The sequence below is a fragment of the Akebia trifoliata genome, chromosome 3 (genome assembly GCF_017979445.1).
Source record: "Akebia trifoliata isolate Shusen 1 chromosome 3, ASM1797944v1, whole genome shotgun sequence".
NCBI classification, from domain to species: Eukaryota; Viridiplantae; Streptophyta; class Magnoliopsida; order Ranunculales; family Lardizabalaceae; genus Akebia; species Akebia trifoliata.
In genome coordinates, this window is record NC_141377.1 from 55,428,409 (window position 1) to 55,453,340 (window position 24,932).

A 24,932-nucleotide genomic window follows, 5' to 3' on the forward strand; every position below is an offset into this window, starting at 1 on the left:
GGATAAAAGATTAAATAAATAAAGTGGGTTAAAGGGGTAAAAGAGAAAATATAAGAGGGGGTGAAGAGGAAAGACAATAAAGTGGATCCCACAAAAACTATTGCTCGATAGGATGTTTATTCTCACACAATTGTACCTGAATGAGAAGTTCGTCCCCCACAAAACTGTAGCAACTATAGGACCTACAGTTGTGTTTTATTATATAGATGTATATATAAATACTATCATCAATCACTATAAGATTGTTTAATTCAAAATAGGGAAGAGCTAAGTAAAGATGTTGATCATTAGGGCAAACTAAAACTAATGATTACTCAGCTCTATGTTTTTTATTCAAATGCATCAATTGACAAATTTCCATCCCAGAAGAAGATATTGATTTAGATGGAAAGTCTAGATTGATGAACAAAGACCTTAAGAACATGCATTTTAGCCAAATATTGAGTCAACTTGATGTAAGAATGTAAAGATGGATGTCAAGTTGGTAATTTAGAAAATAACTCAGAGATAACAACATCCAATAGAAGCTAAGAATAACTCTAATAAGAGAGAAAAGAAAGCAGACAAAAACTGCTCGTTAATATGATAAAGGTAAAAAAAAACGATGATGGATGCAAGGAGACAATTCGATGGAGGTTTTTAAGTTCATGAAGGGCAGAACCAAATTTAAAGAAATATCATGGTAGAAAGAAATCTTAACACATGTTAATAAAAGATTGGCTCCAGATAGAATTGAATGGCAAAACAAAAAGATTCGCGTTGCTTACCCAAAATAGTTGAAAGGAGGCATTGATGACAAATGTTGATAAACGTTCTGGATCAAAAGCAAGAGATATATAGGTTTCTACCAAAAGAAACAATGTAAGAAAATTAGTGAAATCTTAGAAGTCCACAATTCTGGTTAATTAGTAGTGTCAATTGATATGGTATTAGAATTATACATAGTGAGGAGAAGACCATATTACATAAAAAGTAGATCCTTGTGAAGGAAACCTCCAGACCACAATCTTTTTCTCAGTACCTATCTAAAAGAATAATCCCATTTCTCACCAAACAATGAAAAATTAATAGAATCCTGAGAAGAGAAGCACCACAAAAATTACAATTCCTACGTTGTGAGATTGGTAAGTTGAACGGTAATATTTTCCTCATTTCCTATCATGGCCAAGCATTAAATGATCTACTTTTTAGCTTTGCTGAAGAACGGAACTTTCATTTTGATATCTTTCGAGAATTTTGTTACAGTTGTCCATTGTATGTGCGTCGAGAAGACTGTGATTCCAAAGTTTGATCATAATAAACCTCCAAGACCTGCCAGTTTCATAGATATCAGCTAGAATTCCAATTTGGGTGACCAAAAATACAACAATTTCCTGGGCAACCATCCAATCTTTGATGGAATGACTGTTGTGCCCAAGGCTCACAATCTATTATGGAGTAGGTCCCACAAGATAGATGGTATCTCACGAACCAAAATAAACCTAACCAATTGAAGATGCATTGCACGATTACGATCACGATCATTCTTTATTTACCCACCAAAACTTTCAGCTTTTCATTGAATGATTAAGAACATCCTATAGGTAAGGTAATTTGACATACCCCACCTGGGTTTTGGTGAATATTTGAGATACACCATTGATTCTTAAACCGATGACAGAGACCCACTTGATAATGTCTTCTATGAGAGACTAACATAAATGACTGAAATATCCTTATCAAATCTCTAGCCAAAATCCCTTGAATTTTCTCTTAAAAATCCTAGTGAATTTGACATCCTCAATAATTAGTATAAAACCACTGATTTATTTGGAAGCCCTTATATTTTACCCAAGAACTCTCAACCTCTTCAGTATTTAGTGTAAAAACTAGAATTATTTTTGGCAACCCTTGATCTTTTACCCAAATACACTTGACCTTTCCACAAAAACCCATTATCTTCAACCCCTGATTTATTTGGCGCCACATCTAGGTTAGGAAAAAAAAAAACTCAATGGTTTAGAAAACAAAGTAATAAAGAGAATCAACAGTACTTAATCAAACACTGAAGAGAATATGCACCTATCTTGTCACCAAAATGCAAGTTAGAAGATGAAGGTATTTGGGGGGGAGGGGGAATAAATGGGTTTTTGCAAGAGGCAGAGGGGCATTTTGGGACTTTTTTGTTAATTTCTTGTAGAACACAATTGTCAAGGGGAGTTCATCGGTTTGAACACGTGGATATGTCAATTGTTCACCAAAACGAGGAGGGATCTGTCTAAATTACACCAAGACTTTTAGGCAGCGTATATCCCAAATATGCCCTATCAATTGACTTATCTAGACCGATGCATTGCTAAAGAACATGTACAGATGGGAGGGGCACAAAAACCTTTTTTTTCACTAGTCAAGCATAGTGGTTACTTGTCAACTTGAAAGTGGATCCAATGGGATTTGAACCAAGAACGTGGGATCAACACTCCACACACCATTGCCAACTTAGCTAAGTTGGCACCTTAAGTAATTTAGGATCAAGCTCGTGCTTTAAACTTGAGATCTTCAATGTTTCAGAGCAAGTTTTTCTACTAAGGGTATGTTTGATTGCACAGAAAATTAGGGGGAAATTGAAATTCCGTGGAAAATGACAATTTTCCAATGTTTGATGCGTCAAAAACTCTAAATTTGTGCGGAAAACGATTTGTCAACACCCCCGATTTTCCTTCATTAACGGCAAATCATTTTCTTACTCCCTCCCCTTGGAAAATGATTTGCTAGCATACAACAAATCAAACAAAATCAATATTTATTTTATAAACACAAAAAAAAAGGAAATCAAACAAAATCATAATTTTATTTATAAAATAAATATTTAAATTGTTAAAAATTAATTACTTTTATCAAAAAAAATTAAAATTATCTAAATCAATCTTCTTCTTTTTTGTAAATTTCTGATTGAATAATTAATTTTAAATTATATCAATATTTGTTTTATAAGTAAAGTTAGAGCACTGTTATTGACATCCCAAATTTTATTGATTACACACCAAATAAAAATAATAATAATAATTAAAAGTTGGGGTGCCAAAAGAAACTATCTCATTATTTGCTAGATTTGATCTATTTTTTTGGTTTAGGATTTTATATGAGCCTAGTCATAATTGTAAACAACTACTAAAATTGTTTTAACAAGTGTTATAATGTTGAGAATATAATTTGAGCCAAACCTTCGTAATCTTTGAAGAATGTGCTTTAATTTTTAATTGGGGTGTGGTAAATAATTTAACAAATTGGGGTGGAATAATTAAAATGTAAGGTGCCAATAGTAGCTCTCTAAAAAAAATTTGGATGCCACTAGTAGTTCTCTAATAATTTAAGAAATTGAGGTGTAATAATTCAAATTTTTCCCCAAAAAAATTTGATTTTATCATTATTTTTTGCAAATTATAACAAAAGTCAAATTAAACTAATATTTTTTTGGTTTTTTATTATGCAGTTCAAGCAACAAAAATAATTTTCCACAAAATTTTCTATGTTGTGCCCAAACAGTAGAAAAGGATTTGCCCAACAAATCCTTTGCCTAGCAAATGATTTGCTAGGTAATATTTTCTCTGCAATCAAACACGCCCTAACTTTATTTGGTATGATGCATGCATGAATATGCATCTCTGCAATTTTTATTTTATTTTTTTTCAAAATGTTTGAAGTACATACTAGGGTGCACTGCTGCAAATTTTAAGAATGAACATGCAAAAGGAGCTACCAAATTAATGTAGGGGATCGAATGAAGTCTGGGCCATGCAGTCTTGAGAATGCCTCGCATGCCCATGGAATATGACCATCTGCCAACAACCTACCACCACAAAGACAAGGTCTTTAATCGATATTAAAACAAAACAAAAAAACTGCATCACAACAATCATCATAGAGACACAATGCTATTAATGGAAGAAAGATAAGAAAAAGAAATCTGTCCCTTTCTTAGTGGTTGTTATTATGTGAAAGTTCTATTAAGATAAGACATTCTATGCATACAAAAATTGAATACAGGAGCCACAGTTTACAAATTACAAGCAGGCATTATAGAAGAAGATGTCATACATAAGGAGAGATTGAAGATGTTTCTCATAGAATCGTAGTTGGATGGTTACAGTAGAGGTGCTCTTCTGAAGTGTTGTGACCAATGCAAAGTTGAGGATGTTGGTATAGATGAGTGGAAAGATTAGAAAAGATAAAAATTAAAAATAAACACATTTGAGAAAATGTAGGAGTAGCTTCTATAGGCGATAAACTGAGATAAAATTGACTAAGATGGTTTGAGAATTTTTAATTACAATCCCAATAAAAAGGAACATGCAAGTTGAAGGTTCTAAAAGAGCAACTTATATATTCCTTCCACCATGCAGAAGGCATCACACAGAAAGGACAAACATGTGGTCCGTGGTCCAAACTATAAGCCACATCTACGTATCATGGGCATTTCATGGAGAAAAACAGGTGCATTAATTAGATGGTTTGGATCATGCAAATAATCTAATTTACTGTATAACAAAGATGACACTTTAATTTCAACCACCTCTCTCTTTGTTTTACATTTTTCACCAAACAAAACAATGGTAAAGGAAATGAATCAAACTGATTAACTAATTAATTTTTTCCCCAAGCAAGTAAGGTAGATTGGATAAAAGCAAGAGACTTAGGCAAGTATAAAGGAAGCAAAAGCAAGAGATGAAGGCAGGCAATAAAGACCAAAGGTCAAGTAAGCCATTGCCCCTAGATCGATTCACTTAGCTTGCCAAATTTTATATGACCACTATACCACGGTATTACTACATTAACTGAACCACTTTGTGAGATGGAACACTACAAATTCCAGGATAATAAAAATAATTTTAATCTACTATAATGAATATGGCCCTTTTAGTGTCACCAACAACTTTTGTTAATGGCAACCCATACAATATCTTTAATATACTACTAAAAGTACATGATAAATGTTGGTGTCTGCCACCTTCGTTTTTTGGGTATAGCCACCCATACAATAGCCTTTTGCTTATGAACTTACTGTATTGGTTCTCTCCTCCCTTCCTCCCTCTCTCATCAGAAGTGTCTTTTTTCTACAGAGATTTTCAAAACCCAAAACTTTTGACTGGAAAGTTTGCGGTCCATAGAAATTTATTTATGGCATAGCTCTAGCTGAGATCCTTACAATTATTACTAAATATTTTTATTTAAACATCCTATTAACGCCTTTAAAAGATTAGTTTTTATGAAATAATGAGGTAACAAATAGTGCTATAGACTAAAGTTGCCTACTTACCCTTTGATAGAATTTCCATCATCTTCATCATGGAAACAAAATACAAAAATTATCTATGCATAAACAAAATTTAAGCAGTGCAATTAATTGTGCTGCACGTGCATCTCATTTTTTTTTTTTATAGGTAAAGGTAGGTTAGTAGTTAGCATAAGGAGTACGGGTTCAAGGGGGTTTGAACCTAGGACGTGGGAACAACTCTCCACATGTCCTACCATTTAGCTAAGTGGCACTTCTTGCATCTCATAATTAATATGACAAATACAGTATAGCTACTGTTACTGGCCAATAACAAATACATTTTTTCCTTTTTTCACTGCTTAATTCAAATGATAAAGAGTACTCTAGATACCAAGAGGACTCCTAAATCATCACCCAACATTCCAACTGAAATGTTCATCATCCAAAAGAGAAACCAAACTTTACTACCATCAAATTTTACCAAAAACTGGGTGCCTGACAGTTCCATTTAGGCCCTGCATGGCATGCCACAAATCATTTGCAAATGCAAATAATTTTCTGAAATCAATTTTACCAATGCTTGGTTACACAATGAAAATGATTTGCATTGAAAAAAATTTGCACGGATCACCTAAATTCTTAAGAAATTTCAGTAAATGATTTGCGGTACTTTTTGCAGCACAAAAAGTACCGCAAATCAATTGCAAAATCACAATGAAAAATTTTATTGCAAAGATCAACCAATCACAAAAAAAAAAGATTCGCAAGAGATTTCCCAATGGTTACGAGGCAATAGTAAATCATTCATCGCAAAACATTTGTAGAGTACCAAGAAGGGCCTTAGTGAAGAACTGATTACTGCAAAAGATTTCTTGACATAATAGCAATGTAGGTGGTGACAGAGTGTCCAAAAATGAACTATTTGTGGCTAAATAAAAGAAGAGAAGAAATAGACAAACCAGCTGTCCAGCTTATATGACAACCAACAACAAAAACAACAAGAACAATATATAAGATAAAAAAGTATAGAAAAGCTTTTTATGCCCGACATTAGTGAGTATTATGTGACACGTGAGCCATGTGAAGACAACTGAAACTGTTGCCATCCCTTGTCTGACAACCTAAAATCTTACGATATTCTAGGGATGCTGGCCATGGGTCCATCCCAGGACAAACATCAAGATTGACGATCAAGAGCGGCAAGTTGCACACAATCACATCAAGCATAGAAAAATTCTGACATGACAAGCATATGATTGTGAGCAAAAACAAATAATAATTATAGTAATAATTGTAATTAAAGAATACCTTTGCTTCCTCACAAATGAGTTCCAAAGATGCATGATCTTCTTCTCATCTTTGGACACGTCAACAAAATCATCAAGCATCTGCAACATATTATGGTACAATAATATTCATTATTAACTTTTAAGTTCATTAAATAGGTTATTCAAAGGCATAATTTTATATCTGAAGTCTGGCTGGTAGCCCACTACAGAAATTAGCACCATTAACGAAAAAAAGCTAAGATATTTGACATATACTGGGAGGGTTGGGTGCAGCACTTGGAGAGTCACATCAATAAACTTCTTAGGTTCAATTAACTGGATAAGATGATCATAACCATCAAATATTTTGGGCATTTTAGGTCATAGTACTAAAACTCAACAAGTCAACTCAAAACTTGGCCGGGTAGGCTCGAATCAATGGAAAGTCGACGTAACTTAGTACATAAACTCGGACTTGTATTGAAACTCGAGCAAGTTGTTTGTTACATTTATGTTCTTTTAAAGAAAACAGAAAATAAATATGATTTTAAATTTTAAAATATTTTATACATTAATAAATTTAATATATACGTTATTTACAAGTCAAAGTTGATTCAACATGATGAATGCCTTAGTCTAGTAAAAAAAAATTAGTTGGCCAACATTGTTTTAGAAAATCATAAAAATCTATTAAAAAAACAAACATTTTGATAGATGATCACCACCATACAATCACACTAAAGATTTAGGTTTTAGGTCTAAACCATTTTCATGTGCGCTTAGCCACCTACATACCCTGATGTACAATTTATAGACAATGGCGATGCTCAACAGTGACTATATAATCAATCATCAGAACAATTAGCCAGTTCTTGCTACTCTAACTAGACTAAAACAAATAAAAATAACAAAATGTCTTTAAGGGAATTGCTTACATACCCTTCGGTCTTCTAAATCCGCAATGTCATCATCAACTTCATCCTCACTATCCCGATCTGCTAATACTTGCTCCAGTGCCATTGGCTTCAAGCACAATAAAAGTTCCGTTTTCAAACAAGTTTATGCATGCAATCAAAACAACCAAGTAATTTCTTTTCATAATATTGATGAAAAAGAGTTAAGTGAAACTGATAAAATATAGTTAAAAACTTTTAACAGAACGTAAAATACTTCCCAATTAGAAATAATGAAGAAATCAAACTTTAGAGAAGATTATCTCTTGAAAAAAAACGCTTCCCTAAAACTGCAAATGAGATATTACATGCAAAAAACCAGTATTTACATGCACAAAATTTCTGAATAGATTTTTTAATACTAACTGAACTGAGAAAATGACTCAAAAGTGCCATACACAAACAATGTTGTTTGGTAAATAATAATAATGATTCCAACCTATCATACCCAGATATGACCAGGGGCGGATTTAGTGTGGGGGCAATGGGGGCACTTGCCCCCATAACAATTTTCAAAACTTCTATAGAGTGTGCCCTCATAATTTGTTTTAAACTCTTAGTTGCCCCCACAAAAATATTACCATTGTTATGTTGCCCCCACACAAAACAATTACAATTTTTGTTGCCCTCCAAAAAAATTTCTACTGTTACATTGCCCCCAGATGAGTAAAGTCCTGGCTCCGCCCCTGGATATGACAAGGATATGGGAACAGCCACGGCATCCATTTGAAGAATCCATGTATGATAGAAAATAATAATAACATTCAAGAAGATAATAACAAAAGATAATGAAAATTCATGATTAAGGTTCTTCTATCAATACATTTTTCCATTTTCTATACTATCATTTGCATTACCATGTTCAGTTACGGCATGTTCACCCATTTTTCCAATTACAATTTTTTTTGCATTTTAAAATTGGTTAATGCTAAACCAACCAATTTTAAAATCATGACTATCCTGGCTGATAAGACCAGTTGACCTGGAGTCAAAACCAGTGTGTGTGTGTGCGTGTATATGTGATCCAGAAATACCCTGAAAACCTCCGACCCGGATTCTGGACAACCTAACCATTGGACCATTTGACTCATGCAAAACAGTAAGGGCCGGTTGGATTCAATTGATTTCACAGGGCACCAAATCCGGCAGAAGAAAAATTGCTAAAATTTCATTCCTATAATATACTGTTTTTCAGTACATTTGGATGTTTGGGGTCTGGCCCTAGTTGCCTCTAAATCAGGGTAGATATGTTGGCACAATTACAAATGACTTTACGGATTCCTTTTTTGAAATGGAAATCTGACATGTTAAATGTGTTAAGAGAATTTTTTTATGATAGACCATCACGGGGCCCATTAAGATGAGTTAATGCCTGCTTTTTAGCCAATAATAATAATGGAGATCATCACAAATAAACATCTAATTCGACACTTCTAACCTCAACTAAAGTGGATTCCAAGTTGAAAAAAGAATCTGGACCATTCATTTCAACATCAAACCGAACCATATTTGATGCAAGTCAAAGTTTCATAAAGGGCTAGTTTTGGTAAGGATGATTTCATAGTGAAAATATCATCCTCACCAAAAGAAAAAGCCCTCGACTCCTGTCCACATGGGCTCTGAGAAGGTGATCAAAACAGACACCCCACAGCAACACCAAATAGTTCAAACCTAGCTTACCCATCCTGAAAATAAAAAAGGCAAACTTACCAGAGGTCAAGTGTACCCTTTACAAAAAGCTCAGAAAATACAGGAGGTAACGGCTAGGTATGCGTGATAAAGCCAATGATGCACACAAACTTTGCAGAAGAAAAGAAAGCAGAAAAAATATTAATAAGGTAAAAGAATCATTATCACCTGAGCTCTATGAGAGTGAAAGAACTGTCGCTTCTGCAGGAGTACAAGGCTGGAAAATTAGAACCGAGTTGGTTAAACAGGCTAAGGCAATCGCATTTGCATAATAATGTGTCGCACGAATGTGAATTATAAAATTCCTATTTTTCCAATTACTCATCTATATTTAGACCATTAAGAAACTTCGTTTTATTGTCCCCAAATTTCTGCTTGTTTGCTTCTTGAATTATGATCTAGAAAGTCAGTCATTTTAATTTTTGCATATTGGTCCATCCAGGAGATGGCCTACCAATCGACCATCCAGATTGATTCAAGGGAAGGCCATGTAAGTCAAGGAAACAACGTCTGTGCCTTTTACAGGCTCTAAGTACAGATTCTGGCAAACGTGCAGTAGTCATAGGCCACCACTTGAGCTATCCATATTGATTCATTAGCAAGCCACATCTAAAGCCTAGCATTGAAGAAAATATTTTCGTGCTTAACAGAATCAGAAGTCCAAATCAATCCAAGAATAATGATAGATATGCTCAAGCATGCACTCTTCTGATATGCTGTGGCAAAAATGTTAGGGAATTTGTAGAAAAGGATAATTTTTTAAAGTTATTGCAACTAAAAACAGTGGGCTGGTGGTAACCAAGGATAGCCTTTCCACAAATAATTGCACCGAAGTCCTTTTTACACAAATCTTACTTTTAATTCCCTATTTTTCCTTTCTCTTTTTAAAAAAAAATAATAATAATAAACAAAGGTAATTTTGTCCCTAATAGTAACTAAAACCATTTCAGTCAAACTATGTCTTATTTTCGAATTTTATTTTTTAATCATGGGTCTTATATTTCTTATAAAGAAAATCATTTCTGTTAAACCATGCTTAAAAAAATATAAAGTTCGAAAATGAAGCATGGTCTAACAGAAATGGTTTTAATCATCATGTTTTCTTTATAAGAAATATCCGAAGGGAAAAATAAAAAATATATCTATTTTTTGTATTAAAAAAGTTCAACTACAAGGGGAAAATAGGAATCAAAAGGAAGATTTGAGATAAAAAGGACTTAGGTGCCTTAGTTGCCATATTTTCAGTCCACTATCCTCAGTTCCATTAACTTTTAAAAAGCTATCCTTCTCTTCTATGTTCCCAAAATATCATGAAAAATGCAGCCTGTGGAATGCATATTGAGATATCCCAATTCAGAATTGGGATATCTCCAGAGGTGGCCCATAGATAGAAAAATCTAGAGCGCTGCATAGGCAACTACATATATGCTCTAGCATCCAGGATTCATAAGTGAAAACATGCTCAAATAAATTCAGATTGATGACCATACTTTCTTGGTTCCGATCGTTCTAAGGACAACTTTCTTGTCTTTGCAAATTGTTGCATGGCCGAAGGAGCAAGTTTGCTTCCAGATACTGCCTGAGCACATTCAGGGTCAGCAGAAGACTGAGTTGCAGCAGTTGAAACACCCATGACATTTGGGCTGGATGCAACACGTTCCAAGCACTCTGCAACACAATGATTCTCAGGACTATTGCTTTCTGCGTTATACCTTCCGTTATGCAGATCATTCTCACTGAGAAAAGCCTTGGGAGCCTTAATCCTTTCTTCACTGGAACGAGCATCTGAACCCATGAAGTTGAATTTTTAGTCTCCCCTACAAGTAGCATTCAAGAAAAAAAGAAACAGTTCGACTAGCCTTACTAACTTAGAAGATTTCAACTCTTACTAAGGGTCCTTGAGCTCACCTTGTGGCATCCAAAAACATGATCCGATGCCACAAGGATGTAGAGAACAAAATTCAATGAACTTTGAAAAAAAGAAATGTTATTTTCACCGTTGAATTTTAAATTTAAATTTGGAAATTCAGTAGCCGTCCATTTTCAAAACCTTGGATCAAGCTCAAAAAAATAGTTTTTTGAATTTTTTTATTTTTTTTTTTTTTGGGGGGTGGTCAGAGTTTTTCCATGAAAAGCAAGAGTGCTATGGTGTTGGATTGCATATGTGGTAATCCATTTGAGTAGTAAGAGCTAAAATCTCACTAAGTTAGTAAGGAAATTGTTTTTCAAAAAAATACACCTAAAAGTCAAGACAAGGAGAAGCATTCCAACCTGCCCTCCCTGCAATAGCACACATTCCTACCAAAAATATTCCTAGATCGAAAAGTTGACCCAATCACGTGAGTGTTGGCTATCCAATCTAGACGTTTTTATGAACCGTCACAATACTCTATTCTGATTGTGCAAAAATAAAAACTCGACTAAATGGAATGAATTTTGCAAGTCTCAACAGCCCTGAATGTGTGCCATGCATACATCCAGGAAAGTAGACAGCAATAGCTCTCCCGTCTTCACATTAGTCTCCGAGGACAAAGAAGTCAAAAGAGTCTCATTCTCGTGGTCCGTACATTACAAACCATTCTCAACTTTTATTTTTTTTAAGAGAGCTGATTTGAAGGTTTGGCATCCATTGTGGATGTTGTAATAGACACAAGAAAAGAACTTGTACCAGCATCCTTTACCAGAAGACCAACGAGAAAACCTTCCCCAATCACTTCGGGTGAGTCCGAGTCCAAGACAAGTGGATGTACATCCTTTGCATTTTGAAATAGGCTCTTTGATTCACTTCGCTTTCGTGGTTTTGAGCTGCCCAAACAATTGAGTTACTCCTTGCAGTCCTTGGCCTTATTTTAACCAGCAAAACATATGTACCCGAAGGAAGTTATACTGAGAAATACATCCACAATCTAGAAATTACCACAAGAAAAACGGTTGTAGCCTTGGGTCAGCTCCATCAACAAGGATCTGAAAAAGAAAACATGAGGGGAAATTTTAAAGAAACAAAATCAAGATACAATGGTTTTTCAAGCTTATAGCAACTCGAAAATTGTGTCAGTAGTTTTGGCTGGAAAAAAATAGTGATGTTTTGGTTTTTTTCTTTTTTATGGGTTACTGGACTTGAACCCACATCCTCACAGTTGTTTTTCAATGTGTCAAGCCAACTGAGCTATGGTCTAAGCCCAAAAATATTGATGTTTGTCCAATTAAATAAGAGAGCTTCTATTACCGCACCAACTTTTACTAATGCCACCCCAAGATGTGTGTTAATTCTTTGATGATTTACATATGAATTGGGGTGGTGTTAGCAAAAGTTGGTGTGGCAATAGAATCTCTCTTAAATAATTATTTAGGATTGAGGGCAATTCACTGCTAATATTTTCTGAAAAGCAATAACTAAGTCAATGACCAATAATATATCAAAAGTAATTTTACAGGGTGAAATAGAAGTTCTGACCTCAGATCTCCAAACATCAGTTTTAACCGAGACATTCACCACCTGGTACTCTTCAGTTACCTACAAGATTTATTATCCACAGTTTGATTTGTATGGACTATAGACCATGCCAGCTTAATGAACAGGAGCATAATTGGAGATTCTTGAAGTTTACCAACCCAAAACTCAAAATTGAATAGGTCATGGTGCGCGCACAAGTGATATCTTAGACCCTACAACAAGGCATCCGCATCAAGTCAAGGTACAAAAACCTGATATCAACCCTTCATTTGAAAACAAATAAAGCAACGAAAATAATGTATATAAAAAACGGAAAGTCGGAAGTGTACCTTAAAGCTTGCACATTGCCCCAAGCAAAAAGGACAAGAGAAGTTCACAGTAACTGCTTGTAGAGAGAATTTATCAGTCAGTAGCTGAAAGTATTTGCTACAACATAACCAAAAAACACAAGAGAAAAATGATAGAAATTCGAACATAAAGCACTTGCAAGAAAGATTTGAAGAAACATGCTTTAATGGATTCAGAGGTAGTGAGAAAGGATTTGTGACAGGAAAGCTGGATTCTACCATCTCCATGATGAAGAATCTCACTGCAAATCAATGTTTCCATTTGTTGGAAAGAAGAACTCATTTATAAAGGAACGCTAGAAACATTTTTTGTGATTAGTATAGAATTGCATCAGCGTCCAAAGAAAATTACATGGGTGTAAGGAGTAGGAACTCTATTTTTTATTTTATTTTTATGGGTAAATACAATGCATCCTCACGCAAAATGCCTCTAGGAAGTGTATCCACTTGCATAATTTGCACTATGATGAATATGAGAAAAGATAATGATCCATCATCACACTAATATTCACAAATCTCCAATGATATAGGTCTTTAACACCCTGCCACTTTATAGCATTTGACAAGTCACCTTCAACCTAAAAGGACTTCAAAAACTTCAATCCTCAAAAGAATTGCTTTGATTTCCTCTTCATTTCAGATTATTATTTCAATGTGGCCAGAAAATAGAATTTAATCCAGCCTTCATAATGGTCCGTCTAAGAATATAATTTTTTCCCCTTCAAATAAAGTATAAATTTTATTAAAATCTTGGAAGGAGGCTGAGGTGACCCTCCTAAATTACAAGACAACATATTGCATCATTGCAACTCCCTAAAACTCCAGCCAAAAACTTAATCCATCCAACAAAAATTGCATACTTCTACAGGATAACAGGAAAAAGGTATACATCAATCGTGGCCCTCAACTCTCTACTATAGTACTCTATCATTGGTTTATATATTATGAGTAAGTTATATTTTCAGTTACTTTAAGAATTGTCTCAATTTTGTATTTTGTTTTACGATTTTTCGATATTTAAATGCCTCCAGTCATATTCTGATGTCAAAACAACTGCATGATTTTACTCTTCAAAAAAAAAAAACAACTGCATGATTTACCATGCCTAAAATGATTAACCTTCACTTAGGGGACTATTGTTTGAACTTGTGAGATACCTGCTAGATAACTTCCCTATTCTCACCCTATGAAGCACCAGTTTCAGATGTACCTGCTCCAGATGACTCTTTCGAGGAGCCTCAATTTCGGGAGTATCAACTAGATGTGGAATCCAAGCTTCCGAGAGAGGAGTTTGGGTACCATTACTAAAAGCCCAGGTTGGGTTTTATTTTATTTTTTGAGATCTTATATATGGGCACAATAAGTGTCACTACTTTTGGTCATGTATATGCCAGGTGTGTGTGGATGTTTCATGGACACATGTCTGTTTTCAAATCTATTTTGGAAAATGATCAGGTCTGCCAGATACATTATATTTTTAAATTGCTTCCACGTATGTTGTTTATTTGTCATTGTTAGAAATCTATGTTTTATATGAGATTATTATGATATAGGATAGATATCATGCCTTGGAATCATGGAGATTCGGGCTAAATTTTTTGGGCCTAACAATACCCGTCTAGCTTTACTGTCTTTCCTTTTCTACCCCTTTAACCCCCTGAGAGGAAGGCACAGCCACACAGGCAAATTGTAAAAGTTTAGTTGAAATCCATTGTTCACCCAAATTTTGGTCAAAAAATGAACAATGATATCACCAAACATTTCATGATTTATCTACAATAAGAAACAGTAAGTGAGATTTTATTTCAGTAAAAGAATATAAGAAACTTAACCATTAGCAAACTAGTCCATAAAGAAACAATCTTCATACAGCATGAGTCTTCGAGAAAATGGACTACGACTAATACTAAACCAATTCTCAAAACAAACAAAAAAAAAGAACTACTAAGAAAACACACTTACAAGGGAAGGATAACGCAATTTTCCCAGAAAAGAGAAGTCAGGAAAAAATGATAGGGAATACCTTCCGTCTTTTGTAGTGTGTTGTTATAGTACTTATAGTTGAAAATGACATTCCCAGTTCTCAACCTAGAAATCACAAATACTTGAAGTTATCAAGGAATTTCTATCTAGGCAAACCAAAAATATAAATAATTCTTGAGAGAAGAAAAAAGAAAATACGGACAAACTAGAAGCACGCAATTAAAAGTAAGCATACCATTCCCTTATTTCTTTTATTTTTTTATAATATAATTGAATTATAGTTTTTTCCCTTCCTTTTGGGTTAAATGTTGAAATTTTATAAGAAAAGGCAAAAAAATATTTTGTCTTGGGAGGTCCCAAAAACCTCCAAAGACTATAATATAAGGGATCTACCTCCAAATACAATATATCTCCATTCATATGCAAATTCATCACAGAACCACCCTTTAAATTCAATGAACAGCGTCAAAGACTTGCATAGGAGCCTTAAACAGTAAAACCACTAAGAATGATGGAGTGAACCTATTCTTCTCTAACCTTTAAAAAATCTTGTAGTTTCTATCTTCCATAGGTCTCAACGGATGGCAAAAGGAAGGTAGCTCCAAAGACAAAGGAATTTTGAGGGAATGCTACAGAACACTTCCAACATTGACCATAGAAAAACGCAATAAATCTCAAAGAAAGGAACTCCAACTCCTCTAGCAAATCCCCAATGAAAGAGAAAACAATTCACATGTTCTTTGCTCACATTATTATGGAGCAGAACTCAGTTTAATTATCTTGCATTTAATTAAATGTCTACTTGAGAGTCCTTTTTTTCCTAATATCCACCAAGCCAACTCTCTATAGACTCCATCATATGTGTTTCTTAAGTTGATTGAAGAAAAAAAACTGACGACAACGTGTAGATTATTTATCCCTTCTCGAAACTTGATTTTTTTTTTTTAATTGTCTATGTAGGAAAATAGACTCAGATATCAGATTGACATGGGTATGGAATAAAAATCAGTCCAACTGTCAGCATTATGACTTTAACGTCTATCAACGATTGTGAAATTCTCCTCTTCAAGAGAGACCAATAAAAGATGGGTATTTTAATTATTACACACACAAAAAAAACCGTAACCCGATAAACAATCAAGCATCTAACCCTACTTGCTTAAAGAATGAAAGAATGTATAATGGAGCATTCATACTCAATCTCGCATGCATCTTGAGGTACTATTTCAATTTTATTCCTTCTCTCTCCTCCCTTTCCAAGAATACACTTTGAACCTTATTGCCTTTCCTCTTCTACCCCCTTTCCAATAATCTCCTCCAACTTTATTCTCTTTCCTCTTCTCCCTCTTTTCCAATAATAACCCTACAACCTTATAGCATTTCCTCTATTACACCCTTAACCCGAAAGAGGATGATCGTGCCGTAGGCACATGCAAACTCTAGTGAAATATATATATATATATATATATATATATATATATATATATATATATATATATATATATATATATGGGTCAGGATCCATGTACACATATATCTACTCATAAATCTACAATGTGTTTTGTCCTATGTGGGATAAAAGTTTCGGATTGAGCTAATTTTTGGTGAGGATGATCTCTATGACGAGGAGATCATCCTCATCAAAAATCAGCTAATTCTAAAACTTCTAACCCCATATTTATGAGTTGAAGAATCATGGACCGTCCATTTTTTGTAAACCACTTTTGACGAGGTTAAAAGTTTCGGATTGAGCTGATTTTTGGTGAAGATGATCTCTACATCATAGAGATCATCCTCACCAAAAATCAGCTCAATCTGGAACTTTTATCCCACATAGAACAAAACACGCTATAGATATATGAGTAGATATATGTGCGCACGGATCCTGACCCTATATATATATATATATATTAGAGTTACCAGCAATTAATTGAAATGGAAAATAAGTTACCTTCTTTTGCGCTTTGCCTTTATTTTGTAATGCAAACATCTTCGCAGAAAGGAAGGCTACAGCACAAAAAATATACAGTTGGAATCATAGACAAATGATTTCCAAATATAACATCCCCACCAAACTAGAAGAATAGAGTGCAAAGGACAAGCTTTTCCACAAAAGGCTGCTCATTCAACTGAACTGACAAATACAAAACCTTACACGTTGTAAAGCACGGCGTTGAAGGATATTATAGAGCTCAACAGGCTTGCAATATATTGAGAGACTCCCTTCAGCTGCAATTGCCTCTTCTGCAGATAAATGAACCCGAGAATCTTGACGGCACATCTTATCTACGATCCTAGAATAGCTGCAACTGCAACCAGGATTCCTGTGCCACACAAATAACATGCCAATACTTCAATCTATTCTCCACAATGTAAGTAAGCATGCCTGTATGAGATGAAAAACTCTGACATCTTACGAACATCCAACAAAGTATTTGTATTCTATTTAACTTAGAAATAGACTCCAAGAACATTAATAAGGAAATTTGTCATATCCAGAACCAAATTTTCAAATGTGTCATAAAGATGCATAGATCACATAAGATTATGGGAGAAATTAGAAGATATTAGCATCAAAGTGACTAGTTAACTACCAAAGCAATCGCCAAAAATGTGAAAGTGACTCAAAAAACAACTAGATTTAATTCCTAGAAGAATATAATGGACAAGAGATTAAAGTTCCAACCTTCTATCCCACAATAATCTTCCTAATTCCTATTGTACAAAACCAGCTGAAAAATAAATGTGTATGCAGGGAATGACTCAAGCTTCACAGATTTTGACAATATATAAGATTGATGAACTGCAATGAAGACGATTAACGCTACCATCCCAACACCCAAAGTTACTTGGAATAATATATGGGGTTCCACCTTGATTGCAAGATGACCTGACGGTTCTATTTCTTGCTCCTTTTAATATGGTAAAGTGGTTCTCCTTTAATATGGTAAAGTGGTCCATAATCGATAAAAGAAGCCGTAACCGTAAGAGTCTAACATTTTATGAACACGGTATCTCAATTTGCATAAAAATTTAAACTTCAACTGTGAAGCGATAAAAAATATATAAACGTTTAGGGAAGCCCCTTTTATTCAAAAATTAGAATGAACTTTCCAAAGTTTCTTGAAGAAAAAAATCACAAGCATCAAAAGAGGTTGACATCGAACCTATTCCTCCATTTGAACATATCAAAGGTACTTATCAAAAAACAAAAAAAAAAATTCATCGAAGGCCATATCCCGATATCTCAATCTACACCCACATAAATTGTGAATTCTAGGGTTAATGTTGGGAGAATGGGCTTTGATATCAGTTGAACGTGGTGGACCATGTCTTCCAATCTCCCCCATTTCCTATTCATTGTGGTAACGAGTCTTCAGGACAAATGGTTTCAAAAGTCATTGAAGGTGTGGACTTGGAAGGCTTTGTTGTGAGGACAATGGGTGGTCTTTTTTGCATTTCATTGATGACACGTTCCTCAAGATTTTCTCTTGTATCCACTTATCAAAAAAAAAAAAAAAGATTTTCTCTTGAATCGCATTTCTTTTACGAACAAATCAAAGTAGGCCCTCTAGAAAAGTGTTGTAGAGATCGTGCAAGGATGCCCAACATGAGCGCCCAATTTATAGTCAAGCTCTAGATGGGGTACTTGGGTAAAACCCAATGTACTTAATGATGACTCGGCCTTTTATCTCTTGTTGTGTCCATAACAAAGGAAAAAAATATGTGAAAACCTCTAAGACCTCATTCGACAGTAAAGCAAGACCATTTCCCATATTGCCTATACCTCAACCTCCTCATCAAAGTTCCTTGGTGAAGTTTATGCCAAAAGGCTAGTTGTCTGAATTCCAATGCTTGGCCACTCATTTGTATGTTTGTTATTCGTGACTATTGAAAAAGAAACCAGTTGTGCTCTCAAAGTCTTCTCTTGTAGCTGAATAAAAATTGTGTCATCAGCTTATGGTGACGTTGTTCACATATGACTGAACACCAATTGAACCTTATTTTCCATTAGCCCATCAAGTAGCATGTGGATTACCCTTTTTTGTGGAAAATACTTTTCTGGGTTGATTAATGTGGCACATGTTTTTCCTATGATTATAATGTTGACCTACGAGGCCCGTGACCTACAAAATGTTATAATTTCCAAATAAGCAAATTGATGTTCAATATGATCATAAACATGGTTGCTATGATTAGGCTTATGTCCAATGGGAGTCCACAACTATCCAACCAAACCATGATAAGGATATTTTAACTCCCAATAAATCCACGATTAACCTTTTTATTATTTAGTAAGTGCTTTATTTTATTTTGTTATAAAATTAAGAGGTGACTTTGCATAATGCAATGCATTCCATACTTCCAACACCCACTTCCATCAGTGTATCATCCCATTGATCAAGATTTCATTCAAGGCGCAACCACTTGAACCCATAGTTTCAAAAAAATCATCTGAGACTAACATGACTCGCCTGAATCATCTCGGTATTGTTCATGAACGAGACACCATAATCGATTTCTCCCTCTCCTCCTTCACGCCAAGTCATCTCGGTATCAAAGAACAATACGAGGCAAAAATCCAAAATTGGAAACCTTGCTTGAACCATCCACAGCCTACATTCTACGGGTAGATTAACCTAACTATCCAAGATATATACTCGATGATCAAGCCTCAAGACCATTTGAATGATGCAATTTCTTCATCGTGATCAATCCAACAGGTGACCCTATCCTTGACATGCTTTATTTGTATACTAGGAAATGACCAAAGAAGCTACATTTTTCAGTTTTCTAACTTGTGAAAGTAAAGGTTCACCTTATTTCAAAAGAGGATATCTATTAAGATATTCTACATTAGGAATTATAGATAATTAGTATCTCTATATTAGGTTACTTTCTATATCTTGGTTGTTCCAATCTCTATAAATACCCTAGATTCATCCAAGAATTATCAATAAACCATTTTCTTTAGACATATCAATGCTAAGTCTTAATGCATCTAAAAAATATATAACTTTTAGCTCATTTCTTTTGGTTCCCAAATGTTTAGTATCCATCACGAAAAGACTCTTCCGTAACAAATCAAAAATACAGTTCAGAAATCAAGGAAAAAACTACACAAGAAACATCGATGCTACAGATACATATTAACAATTACAGAATAAAAAGAAAATAAAGGTTTGATTGAAACAATTATAACCTTTACAAAGAACCTCACATACCAGATCTAGCTTTAAAGCAATTCGATATGAAAACTTTAGGGATGGAGATCGAGTGGCGAATTGAGAGACGAAGAAATCGAATAAAAAAGCAGGATACATAAACAAACCTAGATTGCGAACGAGCGTCGTGAGAGAGAAAGAGAGGGAGAGAGACCTGTTTGACAAGTTCGCAAAATCCAATCTAACCGCTTAAAACAGCTGGAAATAGTCTCTGAACTCCGAAGGTGATGCCTATTGTCTCGCAAAATTGGATATCTCAAAGAGTCCTTTTTCATTTGAAAAGAGAGTTACTATTGGCACCCCAACTTATACTTGTTATACTCCAATTAACATAAAAACTAAGAATAATACTGAAGTGACCTCATATCGCACTTCTTGACATGATGATTCGATGAAAAGCATCTATAGTTCCCATACACTATCATGTCAAGAAGTGCGATATGAGGTTCCAACTTGAGGTCACTCGAGCACGACTAAAAAATAAATAAGTAAAGGGTATTTTAGAAACACGTCATTGTAAAATTGGTGATATTAGGTTTACCTCCTTGAAACCTAATCTTGAATTTTGCAAGGAGGAAACCTAATATCACTAATTTTATAAAGGGTGTTTCTAAAATACTCATAAATAAATGGTTGAGATGACAATAGATATTTCCTTTTTTGTTTTACATTTCTTCTAGCTAGATTTAGGATTTTACACGAGCCTAATGATCCTAATTGTAAACAACTGTTGAAAGTGTTTGTATCTACTATAATGCTTTGCAATGTTGAAGTAATAATCTAGGCCAAGTTTTATAACGTGGTGTGTCCTAGTTTTTAATTAAGATGTGAGAGATAATTAAAAAATTGGAGTGTAATAATTAAAAGTTGCGGCGACAAGAGTACCTCTCTTTAAAAATGGGAAAATCACGAAATGAATTTGAATATTGGAAAGTGACTTTCCATGAAATTTGGTATTTATGAGAAAATGATGGTGGGAATGAGTAGGATTGAAAAATTAAAATTCATTATTCGATTTATCTATACAAAATCGTGAGGAATAAATTGACGAAAGAGAGTGAGAGAGGGGTGGAGGGAGGACGAGAAAAAAGAAGAGAGTGATAGGGTTGGGAGGGAGGGAGGGGAGAGACAAAGAAGTGAGAAAAAAAGATAAAGAGAGAGAGAGTGGAAGAGGGAGGTGGTCGGTGACAGAGATGGTGAACATGATATCGACTATAATGGTGTTGGGGAAGAATATGAAATAAGGTTAGGATTTTGATTTAGGGATGAAAAACATGGTGGATTTTTTTAATTAGGTGAAAATTCATTTTTCATCGTAAAAACTAATCAAATACATGAAAAATGATCTTTTTTACTATGGAAATTGATTTTCCACCTCATTTTCCATATTTTTTAATGCCCCTGATCTCCTTTCAATTAGTGAGATTGATGATTCAAATAGTCAAGATTGACCTTTCAAATCATTGAGAACAACCTTTTACAATTGTCGAGATCAATAATCAATCTAGACATTTGAACGCGATCAATGATCCAAGTTGTCAAGATTAACGTTGTTACAATCATCAATCTCGACGTTTTAACACGAATCATCAAGATCAATGATTCAAATTGTGGACATCAATGATTTAAACCCCTCTTTTAATTTTTAATGTGAAATCGAAATCCTTTTAATTGTGATCACTGAAACATTTAACAGTAGTTCACATCTGAAAACCATTGAAAATTGAAGAAAAAATTCAAAATTCTCTAAGGTATGTCCATGCTACCAAGAAATTGGTTATCGATGGTTGTTGATGGCACCAATGTATAAAAACCTTATTCTATTGGTTCCACCAAACTGTGCCACCGATATCCTGCCATCCATAAGTAAAAAAATATAAATATAAATAAATAATAGAAATTATTCGAATTCATGTTAATTATGTTGCACTCTCGTAACATATAAGGAAACAATTTGTAATGGTTTGTATGTCTTAGTTACAGACAAAGAAATTCATGCAATCGAAATGAATGATATTTGAGAAATTACTAATATTTCAATGGGTAAGAATGCAATTGGTGTCAAGAAGATATATAGAACCAAATACAGTGCGAATGGAGTTGTGAATCGTTTCAAAACAAGATTGATAGCCAAAAGGTTACAAACAGAAATCAGGTGTTAACTACTATGAAGTTTTTGCATATGTTTCTATACTTGATATTGTTCACATTGTCATTGTATTTGATGTACAAAATCATTGAATTTCTTTCAAATGGATGTGCAGTCTGCATTTCTAAATGGTATGCTTGAAAGTCTTGTATGAGATTAAACAGACGCTTAGGTCATGGTACATATGGATTGACATACATTTCCATGGTCACAAGTTTAAAAAATACCCATACGAATATACTTTATATGTCAAGTCAAATTCACGAGGTTATTATGTGTTTGTAAGTGGATGGTTTGATTTTATTGATAACAATCTTAAGATAAATGCAGAATTCAGGGAGGTTATGATTAATCAAATTGAGAATACAAATTGGACACTAATGTCTTATTCTTGGGTATCGTGGTGATTGAGATAGAGAATGTTAATTGAAGTTTGCAACAATATCATTATAGGGTTACTTTAAACGTTTTTCTTTCAAAAAATAAAAAATAACTATCATCTAGCAAAATATATTTTAATTATAATTTATTTTACCAAAGATGTGAATTTGTGGTTTTTGAAAAAAAAAAACATTTTAGATAGATGGATTTATCGTACAAACTCATTTGTTGTAATTTTATTACAAAAACTCTCTCAATTTATCAATTTTTTATTTTTTTATTTTTTTGCTTTGGCATGCCGCACATACCATCCCACCTGGCACTTGTATAACAATTAAATAACCATATTTTTTATAGAGGGGCATATAGAGATTTGAAGTCATGATCTAGGGAGCAAATTCAATAAGTCTTGCCATCTCAACTAACCCCTGGTGGGTTGTTACTTTATCAAGTTTGCTACTCAATGAACCTTAGTTTATGAATCAGGCTAACATGGCTAATGGGCCCACATAGAGTATCAAATTGGCAATCTAGCACTATAGATTTTTGAGTTTGACTGAAGGTGGTGAAAATGTATGGTTACTAAGGCTAATAATGGGTCAGATAATATCCACTTATCCGACTATATTACCCAACTCATCCTACTTAAGTTATTCAGGTATGGGATTAAATTTGTTATCCAATTAAGAATTTGAATAAATTTATCCACAATTATTTTTTATCAAAATATTTTTAGAGTTAGATATAGATATGCGTCATATCCAACTAGATTATATGTTTATCTAAGTTTAATATAATAGATTTACAATAAAATATATGTATAACAAAAAATTAAGATTTTTCCGTCATAATCACAATGAGGTGTGTATATATATATCGGACTTGGATATCTGTTTGAAGTTAGGGTATAAGTTGGATACAGATATCCTTAAAAAAATAGATAAAAAGTCAAATATGGATATTCTTAGTATAAGTGGGTAAAATATTGGATATGATAGATTTGGATAAGAATATGAAAATACCTTCATCCGACCCACACCCAACCCATTGCCAGCCTAATGACTATCGAACTCTCAAATTTAAAACTAAAATTCAGTGGTGAAAATTAACTTTTTTTTCTTTTGTTTTTTTTTTTTTTCTTCAAAGTTTTTAGTTTTTTTTCTCCTTTATAACCTTGTGGCATTAGATCATATTTTTGGATGTCACAAATTGATACAATTAAGATCTACTCCAAGGTATGTTAAATAATAAATTAATCACATCAATTTGAATTTTATGATATGGATCGTACTCCAAGGTTTACAGGCTACTAAACCTGATAAAGTAAGGTTCGATAGGTAACAAACTTCATAATATAAGGTCCCCTTGGAGTTGTTAGACCTCCAAAGGAGTTTTTATAGTAAAAATGCAACACTTGGGTTTACCGGGTGAACCTCTCTTTAAGATATAAAAAGAAATTACAAAATATATCTAATAGAATCCAACAGATGGGTTTCTATTAATTTAATTCCATTTTAGGTCCACTCTAATAAAATGGAATTAAAATTGGGTTTTTGGATTTGGTTCAGATTAAATGGGTACCCATTGACAGTACACTTTTATAATTAAAGAACAACGATGAATGCACGTGGTAAATCATGTGTACGCGGCTGATGTGATAAGGGCACGTAATTACAAATATTTTTTCTTATGTATTCTGAAGAAAAATATCTATAATTCTATGTCCCTACCACATCAACCGCATTTATGATTTACCGGGCGGGAATTCATCACGACTCACAATTAAACACCTTAATGAAAATAGGCTATTTTAAACCTTAAAACAACATTTGAAGTAAATGATTAAATTCGAGCAGATTCATTCTGATTTTCTAGAGATATGCGGCTGTAACTATATTTCCTAAAAAGGTTCTTTCAGGTAGCATATCCGACAGGGCACAGACCAGAAGTTCGTTGGCCATGTGGGCCCTTCAAAGTTGACCACGTGGCAGTTATCATATGATCATCAATTTGAACAGATCCATCTGCGGCCGTAATTATATTTCCTAAAAAGGTTATTTCAAGTAGAAGTTCGTTGACCACGTGGCAGTTCTATATGGTCGTGTCAAAGAAAATTTAAATCCTTCCAGTTTATTTCCTTAATATAACTCAAGGGTATTTTCGTCATTTGAAATGACCAAATCTTTGAACGATAATGAGGACACCTAGATTAGAAATAGAAAGTGTGGA

The 24,932-nt window shown here is 34.0% G+C and overlaps 1 protein-coding gene across 5 annotated transcripts; it reads right to left on the reverse strand.

Annotated features, from left to right (window-relative positions):
- Positions 1-862: 862 nt before the first annotated feature.
- LOC147408117 (polycomb group protein EMF2B-like) lies at positions 863-20,437 on the reverse strand. Of its 5 annotated transcripts, none has more exons than XM_086436993.1 (15): positions 20,281-20,437; positions 17,104-17,272; positions 16,900-16,955; positions 14,989-15,053; positions 12,948-13,000; positions 12,777-12,830; positions 12,619-12,678; positions 12,082-12,128; positions 11,833-11,969; positions 10,655-10,949; positions 9,333-9,381; positions 7,462-7,545; positions 6,563-6,642; positions 3,740-3,829; positions 863-1,311 (listed from the first exon to the last, which is right to left on the reverse strand). In XM_086436993.1, exons 2-15 carry the CDS (start codon positions 17,227-17,229, stop codon positions 1,188-1,190), a joined length of 1,320 nt encoding a protein of 439 aa, XP_086293119.1. In that variant the 5' UTR covers positions 17,230-17,272; positions 20,281-20,437; the 3' UTR covers positions 863-1,187. The 5 variants fall into 5 exon arrangements, with proteins under 5 accessions (XP_086293119.1, XP_086293121.1, XP_086293120.1 ...); XM_086436995.1 differs by having other exon boundaries at positions 20,328-20,419; XM_086436994.1 differs by having other exon boundaries at positions 20,174-20,415.
- Between the last annotated feature and the right edge of the window lie 4,495 nt (positions 20,438-24,932).